Raw genomic sequence first — 11,227 nt, 5'->3', positions numbered from 1 at the left:
TTCTAGATGATGTACTACGAACTTACGTGATTGAATTTAAAGGATTGTGGGATAAGTACTAACCTTTAGCTGAGTTCACCTATAATAATAGTTATCAATCAAGTATTAAAATGGCTCCTTATTAAGCTTTGAATCGAATAAAATGTCAAACACCATGGTAGATAAGGTAAAGATCATTCAAGACAATCTCAAGATAGTTGTTGGCCGACATAAATCATACTCAGATTTAAAGAGAAAAGAAATTGAATTTCAAGTGAGTGACAAAGTGTTTCTCAAAGTTTCACCGTGGAAGAAAGTTTTGTGATTTGGGTAAAAAAGAAAATTGAGTCCGAGATTCATTGGTTTATATGAAATTTCAAAAGATTTGGTTCAGTGGCTTATCAGCTAGTGTTACCTCTGCAGATGGACAAGATTCATAATGTTTTTTATGTATCAACGCTTCGAGTGTATTGTTTGGATCCTTCACATATCATTACACCGAAGGAAATCGAGATTCAATCGGATCTAACATAAGAGGAAGATTCAATGAATATATTAGAATACAAAATTAAGGAACTAAGGAACAAAACGATTTCATTAGTTGAAGTTCTTTGGCGAAATCATAAGGCTGAGGAAGATACGTGTGAACGAGAAGAAGATATGAAAAAACAGTTTCCTCATCTTTTTGTATCAGATATGTAATGAAAAATTGAGTACAAATTTTATTAAAGGGGGATAATTGTAATATCCCAACTTTTGGACTAGTGACCAAAATGTAATTTTTGAAAGTTTATTAACTAAAGTAAAAACTTTGTAAAAGTTTAGGGACCAAAGTATAATTTTCAAAAGTTATATATTTTGGCCTCGTAAATGAAAGTTCACCCCTAAGAATGATGTTTTTCGTGGGCTTCATATTTTTTATATGGAGCTTGTATTAAAAGCTATTAAGTGATAAAGTTCGGTAAAAATATTAGGATAATCGGATCGGATCGAAAGTTTGAGAAATTTTGAAAGATGATAGAAGAAGGTTAAAAATATTATTTTCATATTTTAGAATGGTGAAATTTAAAATGGATCATTGGAATTAAGATTGATTTCCCATGTTAAACCTAGATTTTGTATTTATGGTGACTAGTTTGTAATTATAGAAAATTACAAGGATAAAGTGAAAATTATGGAAAAGTTTATTCATGTTTGACTTTGAAGATGATATAAGGAAGATGATGTCATGGAAATGGCAATGTGGAAATTATCATGTTTCATTAATGGTAAAAAGGTAAATTAGGATTAAATGAATTTTAGTATAAAGATGTGTTAAGAGATATTTTAAGAGAAAATTCAAGAATTTGCTCATCTTCTTCTCCTATTTCCATGACTTCCATAGCTACAATGTGAGAATTTGTTTTTTCATTTAAGCCATTTTAATTAATTTTTGGACTAAAGTGTGAAATAGAAAAATTATCTACATCAAATTCTCTACAAGTTGTTGTAAATATTTCATGTTTACATGCTTGGAGTGGTGATTTCATGAATATGGTTGATGAAGGGGAAGTTGAAATATGATGATTTAAATGTTGATTTTGATGTTGTTGTTGTTGTAGAGTTGTTTCCAATCTTGTGTAATGAATACAAATCATTAGAAATGGTTATGTTATACTTGGCCACCTTAGGGTTTCATGGAGAATTGTTGAAATTGATTGAAATTGATATGAAATTGATGTTAGAAGTTTGAATTCATGCTTGAATCAAGTTGGAAATCATTGAATTCATACTTTGAAGTACTTTTTCCATGATAAAATAAATTTGAAAAAATCATACAAGGGTTAGAAATGATCTAGGGACGATTCTACATGCTTTGGAAATTGGTTGGAAATTTATGAAAGTATATGGACTACTTCACATATTTTGAGAATTTTAGGGAAGGAAGTGCAATTGTTTAATAGTTGATATATTTTATGCTGGAATTTAATATTGGAATGTTGATTTTAAGGTTAGAATGTTGATTTGGATCAAATTGTAAGTTTGCTAAGTTTTGGGGATTAAATCATGAATATTGGAAAGTATGGGAGTTATTTGATAATTATGCAAGTGTGAAGGTACTAGTTTGAATACAATGTTAAAATGATGGAATTTTGTGTTTGGAATTAAATTTGGTGTTTGCATGAATTGGAAAGGTTATGATGGATTCTAAAAGAATTCGTAAATGGTGGTTGAAATGTAAAGTTGTGAAAGTTATGTGGATTAGTGATGAATATGAATATTAAAGGAATTAAAGTCTCATTTTGGAATGTTAAGGTTGATATTGAGTTGTGAAATGATATTTGTATCGAACAAGTATCAAATGAACTTTATGGATTTATTTATTAGATTTTGCTTATGTTAGTACGATACTAACATATGCTTTGAATATATGTTATATATATGATTTTGTATAAACCGTGATAAATCCCGTGATCGAAGTGAATCAAAAGCAAAGGATCAAGCTTAAAGATTAGTGAGGCTTATATTTTGACTTGTATAAAAAATGTCAATGTGAGTGCAATACATATATAACATGATACATGGACGTTTTATACATTATTAGGAAGACTTTCGATGAGTCAACCATGTTATATTTGGGCTATGGTTTATTGCTTAATAAATAATAAAACAGGTGAATAAGCTTATGAGCTTATGGAATGAATGGAAAGTATATTGGTAAGAAATTTTATATGTGGTTTACATCATGTTAGTATATGGTAACATGATTGAAATACAGGTAAAGCGATCACAGTACATTGAGTAATTTATTTATATTTACGTATTGTATTCAACTTATTATTACTATGATTGCCTCACTAAGTGTATACTTAGCGTGTGATAATTTTCACACGTAGGTAAAAAGTAGGAATATAAGTAAGAAGTACTTGGCATTCCACTTATCAAGGAGTATATTTACAGTATCTGTAAGACATCCTTTGATGTTATTTTGACTTGATTAGTGGCATATATATTAAAAATGTTTTAGTTGCTCACATGGATTAGTTATAAATCGTTTTTATAATAGTAAATTAGTATTGCTTTAAAATGGTTAGTATTAGATATATTTAATAGTATGAATGAATAGTATTATATTAAATTATGTTTTAAATATTAATTGATTGGATTTTAAATTAGACAGTTTTAGGTAATTTTATTTATGATATGAAACAATATTAAAATCCCTAGTTGCTGCCTGAAATCGAATTTGAATTTGAAGTCAAAATATTATATTTTGATTTTATGCGATTTATTGGTTTTGTGATAAATGTTAAATTCAAAAAAATTAAAAGAAACAAATTTTTACCGATTTTTTGTTAGGAAATGTTTTGAATGGTTAATGTAACATTTTTAACAAGTAATAAAGTACGTATACGGGTTAAGAGTGTTACAGTACAACCTTTAATACATCATAGAAAAACAAGATTGATTTTTCTCTCTAAATTATTTAATATGGTCGAATATCATAACACAACTTAGTCATTAATTTCATCTTGATTCAAACATAAATTCTTCTTCCAAACATCATATCTAAGCATTATGAATCATTCATACATCAAAAACCAAATCAAAATCCAAGTTTCATGAAAAACCCTATATGGTCGGATTATATATATACCATTTCTAATAATTTTTCATCATCTTTCAAGCATGAAAATGATAAAACAACACATAATCCATCATAATCAAGCCTTAAATCTCATGAATCAGTGTAACCCTAAAATATAACATCTTTCAAATTTAAGCACCAAAATGAAAGAAAATTTCATTCAAAACAACATATGATAGCATCAAAAACTAACAACATCAGGACAAATTATAGCATAGCAATGTAACATTCAATTTCAGTCCAAAAACTACCAACTTGCTCCCAGCATTCATGTAATGCAAAATATACTAAAAATAACATAAATATGATATTAAACTTAGCCTAGGTTCTAAATAATAACTCTTTTGGAGAGTTTTCAAAGACATTATTGAACTTTAAGCGATTAATATTTGGGTAAAGAACACAAATTGTCCCTCGACTTTAGGCGTTCTTTTGTTAAGTCCCTCGAATATTAAAAGTTACAAAATGAGCTCTCAACTATAGGGAGATACTCTATTGAGTTCTCTAACTATTAAAAATTACAAAATGATCACTCAACTATTCATATATTCCAAAATCGTCCTTTTCCGTTAAAAAATTAGTAGTCATCTGAGTTTGACATTAACCTATTGACTATAAGATATGATAAAATCATATTTTAAACTGAAATTGCTATTGCTTTTAATCACTAGCTCAACGACATAATATCTCAAGCATTGACTCGACAACAAAATGTAAACGGAGAATCAATCCACAAAATACAACTCAAATAGTTATAGCTATATCCAATCAATAGATTAATGTTCAGTTCAAATGGGCATTAATTTCTTAACAAAAATGGACAATTTTGAAATATATAATTAGTTGAAAGATCATTTTGTAACTTTCAATAGTGAAGGGACTCAATAAAACAATACCCTATATTCAGGGAACCATGTTGTAATATTTAATAATCGAAAGACTCATCAAAACATCCTATAATCGAGATACCATTTGTGTACTTTACCCTTAATATTTTAAGTTTAGAATGGTTTGTTTATTTATCATAATAAAAGAACAAAAATTAACGAATATTATTCGTATAATGCTTTGCTCATTTAAAGCCTAAACAATCTAAACTCGGTTATGAATATGTTAGTTCAACAGAAAGAAAGAAGCAAAATATATATGATAAGTCCAAAGTCAGGTCGATTCAAACAGATTGAACAACAGAGAAGAAATCAAGATAGCCAGTACATACAAACACCGATACAACTTTTTTTCCTTCCTGCATTTTGCCCATAATTAAATATCTCAATTCCAAGAGCCACCCTGCTCTTGGAACATCGTATATACAGGAAGAAATCAACCACCAACAACTAATCAAAGCTCACCAAATAAGTCAATGGCGCATGGACCATCACTGCTGCAGATATTCTGGGTTGAATGCAAGTGCCTCCCGATATATCAGTTCCTTCATCTGCTCCTCGGTTAACGCATGCTGCTCGAAGTCAAACTTAAAAGGGTTCATGCATACAGGTTCATCACTTATGTCGTGCAGTGACATTAGATAGGGATGAGCAAGTGCGTCCTCAACTGCAACGAATACGAAGTTGAATTTCATTAGTTCGAACTAGGGACAAAGGACATTGCATCAGCGCATTAGCCAGAAAAAACAAAAGATAATGGCAACTAAACTAATTGTGACAATTTAGCATCCATTCACATATGATGCATTGCATGGCATCAGGCATATGCACAACAGAGAGAGAAAGATAAACACGTATTCTTTTGCAACAAACTCACCAGTAATCCTCAGTCTGGGATCAAATGTCAACATCTTTTCAACAAGATCAATGGCTAAAGGGTGGACATTTGGAAACTTTTCAGTGAAAGATTGTCGACGATAAAGAGGAAGTTGTCGTATGTATCTCTTAGCATTTTCATTCAGAAACTCCAAATCAGCCTCTGCTGGGGTGCCAATCAGCTGCAAGGCAAAGAATTCATTCATTATGGTGAAGCATTTTCGAGTTAATGCATTTTTGTCCCTAAAATGCTCATGGCTCCCCATTCAGCAAATTATTTGTTTGTATTTTAGATGATTTTATATCTGATGCGGAAAAAACTTACCTCCATAAGCAATCGAAGCTGATGCACATGATCTCTTCCAGGAAATAATGGTTTCCGATCCATCAATTCCATAAAAATGCAACCCACGGACCATACATCAATGGCCGCAGTATAATCTGAAGAGTTTAGTAACAGTTCTGGTGGACGGTACCATCTTGTAACAACATATTCAGTCATAAAATCGCTTTCAGAGGTGACACGAGCAAGTCCGAAATCACATATTTTCAAGTCACAATTAGCATTCAGGAGAAGGTTGCTAGGCTTTAAGTCCCTGTGTAGAACATTTGCAGAGTGTATATACTTCAGCCCACGTAAGATTTGATAGAGAAAATACTGCAAAGCACAAATATAGGAGGTTAATTTGATTTTAAGGCTCAAATAGTATCCCTTGAAATATGTGCAATGCAATTAATTTATAATATTTTATTTTAATAAAATATATTACTCTTAATATTTTATATATAAAATTATAGAAATAATATTAACATAAATAATACTCCCTCTAACCTGTTAAATCTATCCACTATTGATTTTTTTTTGTCAATTTTTTTTAACTTTGACTCATTGTTATTTAAAATTTATTATTGATAAAAATATAAAAAAAATATATATTTTTAAAATCTTCAATCAAGTAGATTTTAAATATATATTTTCTAAAATTTAATTATTTAAAACATTTAAAATAACCAAGATCAAAGTTTAAAAATTTTGACTTTTCAAAAATCAATAAAAGACAGAATTAGTGGGACGGAAGGAGTATTAAATAAAGTATCCTAATATTTTAAAAATAACAACATTGAATTTATAATAATAAATAATATTATTTATTGTATTCAATATTATAATAAATAAATTCTAGAAATTCATCAACCAGTGAAAAATAATTTACACAATATCATCCAAACACCCTAAAATGGTTTTCGGAAATTGCTTTCCAGAAAATATAATTCATATTTCTGAAATCATTTTCTAGAATATATTTAGTGAAAAAAACGTGTCCTAATTTTTGCTGTTATGCTTTTATTGGTAATTGCTGTGAATCAATTACCCTGTGTAAGCATAGAAAACCATCAATCCAAGCTTAAACTAGCCCTCATTAGCCGGCCGTCAAAGTAAACTTTAAATCAAGGTCACTGTTTAAGGGCACGAAGCACAACTGCAGAAAAGATTGAACTTCTTTGTCCAATATTATACTATGGCATATGAAACCTTATTTGATGCATATTTACTCCCTCACACCCATTTTTTCTCCGATGAGCATAGATATTTTCTTTCAAACCCTAACTTGCACGCTGTCCCTGACAAGTACCAACTTTTTTGACAATTAGAGGCTTAACGTACAGTAACTAGTATTCTAAAAGCCTAAGAAATTTCTCCATGCTTTATTCTTCAAGTGCAAAAGATGGCCTATGTTTGCATTTATAGCAACAGATATTTTCCATTACAATTAACTTTGAAGATAGAGTGAAGCAAGCAAAACTAAGGCTCTTAATTAGCAGTAAACTGAAACAGCTGAACAATAAAAAGTTTAACTTGTAATTTAATGAATATGACTATTTATCATAAAAAGCAACCAAATCTTTATATTCCAACCTGACAATGCTCTTCTGATAAAGCTTGATTAGAACGAATTATCTGATGCAGGTCAGTGTCCATCAGCTCATATGCAATATAAACATCATTAAAGCATTCCCTCTGGGGTGGTGGAATTATATCCCTGATTGCAACAACCTGCAAAAAAGGTGCAAATGAGACTAACCATCCAAAACAAAAAGGATATTGTTCTTTCTAGGTATCTCTCACAGTCTCACAGTTACACAAAAAAGAACTGGCACACAGAAAGAAAATGTTATAACCAATAAATATAAAGGGGTTGCACGCTCAGCTAAGATTTAAACAAAATTCACTGGCAATAGCATTAGCACCAATCTGATCAATAAAACAACCAAAGTTCATACAAACTAGACTTTTACTGTTATGCATAGATATAATTTATACTTACAAATCAGAATAGTTCAGCCACATTGTGATAGGGCAATATTGTTTAAAGCTTGGAATTGCAATTTTAGTAGAGAACTTTGAGGCTTTTCATTAGTATAAATTTGATCCAACATCCCCATCTAAAAAAGAAAAATATACACTTCAAAGGTTACACTTGCAAAGAAAAAATCTTTCTGTTCTTCGTTTAAGGAAGAATTGTAAATGCTGTAGAAAAGCATAAACTAATACTTATGAGACAAATCCCTACTCTTTAATCATTAATAAAGTAGCACGGCGAACACGCTGTGTCTTTAGTAATATGTAAGAGAATTACTTATGTCCATGAAGAACTTCAACAATCCTCGAAACCCATTGATGCTAATTAACTAGATAGGCCACTTTCATATGAAATAATACCCCGAGCATTGCTCTGAAGTGAATACCAGGATGTTATGAACTACAACCTTGTTAGGTTGTTGAGTCAAGGTTTATTCAACAAATGGCGAATGAAAAGTATTCTGATGCTCAAACTATTTTCCTTTTATTTCCCCCTAAAGGAACTACCTCTATCGAAAACATATCAAACACTCTAATGTTATGAACTGTAACCTTGTTAGGTTCTCAAGTTAAGATTTATTCAATTATTAGTGAGTGGATACTCTTGCGTTGCTCTAACTATTTTCCTTTTATTTCCCCCTAATACCTACCCATATCGAAAACATACCTAACAGTTTGATGTTATGAACTGTAACCTTGTTAGATTCTCACATTAAGGTTTATTGAATGATTAGTGAGTGAATACTCTTAAATTGCTCTAACTATTTTCCTTTTTTTTACACCCTAAACTACCTACATATATCGAAAACCTATCTAACACTTCAATGTTATGAACGGTAACCTTGTTACATTCTCGAGTCTTAGTTTATTCAATGATTAGCGAGTGAATCTCTTGAGTTGCTCTAACTATTTTCTTTTTATTTCCCATAATACCAACGTATATTGAAATTATATCTAACACATATATGTTATGAACTGTAACCTTTGTTAGGTACTCAAGTCAAGGTTTAACCAGGATTAGTGAGTGACTACCCTTGCATCGCTCTCGCTGTTTTCCTTTTATTCACCCTAAAGCACCAACCTAGATCGTAAACTCATCTAATGCTTCGATCTTATGAATTGTAACCTCATTAGATTCTCGAGTTAAGACTCATTCAATGATTAGTGAGTGAATACTCTTGCGCTGCTTTAACTAGTATTTTCCTTTCACTTCCCCCTAAAGCACCTACCCTACCTATATGGAAACATATCCAACACTTCAATGTTATGAACTGTAACCACATTAGGCTCGAGTTAAGGATTATTAAATGATTAATAAGTGAATACTCTTGTGTTGCTCTAACTATTTTCCTTTTGTTTCCCCCTAAAGTGCCTGCCTATATCGAAAACACATCTAACACTTCAATATTATGAATTGCAACCTCGTTAGGTTCTTCAGATAAGGTTTACTCAATGATTAGTGAATGAATAGTCTAGAGTTACTCAAAATATTTTCCTTTTGTTTCCCCCTAAATTACCTGCCTATATCGAAAACATGTCTAACACTTCAATCTTATGAACTGTAACCTCATTAGACTGTCGAGTTAAGGTTTAAGATTGGCTCTAACTATTTTCCCTTTATTTCCCCCTAAAGTACTTGCCTATATCAAAACATATCTAACACTTCGCTGTTGTGAACTGTATCTCATTATGTTCTCGAGTTAAAGTTTATTCAATGATTAGTGAGTGAATGCTCTTGCGTTGCTCTAACTAGATTCCTCTTATTTCCCCCTAAAGTACCTACCTGAATCAAAAACATATCTAACATTTAAATGTTATGAATTGTACCTCTTTTGGTTGTAAAAGTTCAATCAATGATTAGTGAGATAATACCCTTGTCTTGTTGCTCTTAACTATTTTCCTTTTATTTCCCCCTAATACCTACCTAACACCTCGAAGCAGAAAATCAAATGGGGGTTTGAACCTCCAAATATAACCAAAAGAAAAACCAAAAATAGTTTGAAGTTTGATAAAGAATAAAACCATCTAAATAACGAATTAAACAAATAAAACCAAAACAAATAATGGAATTGATAACGATTGCGTTGAATTAAAAGCAAGTTAAAAGAAACCCCCCAAAATTCACTCACTGACGTTTTCATGATCCATGTGACGAAGTAGCTTGATCTCACGAAGAGTTCTCTTTGCATCAATCTTGTTGTCGAATGCGTTCGCTATCTTCTTTAACGCGACGTGTTCATTTGTCTCGGAATTCAATGCAGAACTAAAATAAATCAATCAAAATTCAATCAAATAATAATAATAATAATAATAATCAAAATAAGGAGGAGGAGGAGGGAGTAATTACCAAACGATGCCGTAGGCACCTTTACCGATAGGCATAATAGGGGGTTTGTATTTAGCAGTCACCTCAAAAATGTTCCCAAATATATTATACTGAATGAACCTGCCGCCGTGGCTAAGAGTTGCCGGTATATTTTCCATCCCGGCGGCCATCTCTGGCGGATGTTGCTGATGGTTTTGAGCGGCCTCCGCCATCTCAGTGTCCGCCGGGTGAGGTGGTCCTCCGCCTTCCATTCTTTACCTTATTTCCTGGTAAAAAGGGGGAAAAAAGAAGGGAAAGAAATAGGGGTGAGTAGTATTTATTGGTCAATAGATATGTGTTGTGTGTTTTTTTTTCGTTTTTTAAACATCACCTTTGATTTTATAGTAGGTTATTAAAAAAAATATAGTAAGCTAAATTTATCACTTTCATTTTAATTATATTTTTGTATTAATTTAATTTTTAAATTTATTTAATTGAATCATTATATATCTTCTCTTAGCTTAAAACCTTAAATTTTAAGTTTTAAGTGTTTAGGGTTTAGAGAAAATATATTATGATTTAGGATTTTAATTTAAGGTTTTAAGTTAGGGATAGAGTTATAGAATAATGCAATTGAACAATTTCAATGGTTAAATTGATGCGAAAATACGATAGGAACGAAAGTGATAAATTAGGTCTATTATAGGGGCAAAATTTACCCTTTTACCTTTTTTTTTGTCTGAAATGAAAAATTTGTATTGTTGGATTCGATAGTTGTCTATTCAGTAAATTAATTCATTTTACACTTTCATCTGTTAAGTAAATTTATCTTTATTTACGTCTGAACCAAGGAGTCTATGTTGTAAAAGAATTATTATTAGACTTAAATTCGAACATCATAAATGTCAAGAATATAAGTGTTCAATATTAAAATTTAAAAATTTATTTTTAAACGGATAATATATTATACTTACCTAAAATTAATAAAAAAAATTATCTTCATTTACAATTAAACTTTTTTATAGAATTTAATCTTTTAATTTGGACATCCCCCAACAACCGTAAGGAAATTTATTACATCCCTCAACAATTACTTGTACAATTATTTAAAATATCAATATTATTTTTAAATATGTTAGTTTGACTTTTAAAAAACACTCAAATTTATACTCCTCTCTAAATAATGTAAT

General features: G+C 30.6%; 1 protein-coding gene across 1 annotated transcript; it reads right to left on the bottom strand.

Annotated features, from left to right (window-relative positions):
* Nucleotides 1-4,724: 4,724 nt before the first annotated feature.
* LOC120126232 (mitogen-activated protein kinase homolog MMK1-like) lies at nt 4,725-10,309 on the bottom strand. Its single transcript, XM_039144479.1, has 6 exons — nt 10,080-10,309; nt 9,866-9,995; nt 7,289-7,426; nt 5,696-6,028; nt 5,372-5,552; nt 4,725-5,161 (listed from the first exon to the last, which is right to left on the bottom strand). The coding sequence occupies exons 1-6, from the start codon at nt 10,307-10,309 to the stop codon at nt 4,986-4,988; spliced, it is 1,188 nt and encodes a 395-aa protein (XP_039000410.1). The 3' UTR covers nt 4,725-4,985.
* Nucleotides 10,310-11,227: the final 918 nt, after the last annotated feature.

This window comes from Hibiscus syriacus, unplaced genomic scaffold, assembly GCF_006381635.1.
Source record: "Hibiscus syriacus cultivar Baekdansim isolate YM2019G1 unplaced genomic scaffold, ASM638163v2 tig00110450_pilon, whole genome shotgun sequence".
Classification (NCBI taxonomy): domain Eukaryota; kingdom Viridiplantae; phylum Streptophyta; class Magnoliopsida; order Malvales; family Malvaceae; genus Hibiscus; species Hibiscus syriacus.
Note: the sequence above shows the minus strand (reverse complement) of the source record. Positions and strands in the feature narration are given on the sequence as shown.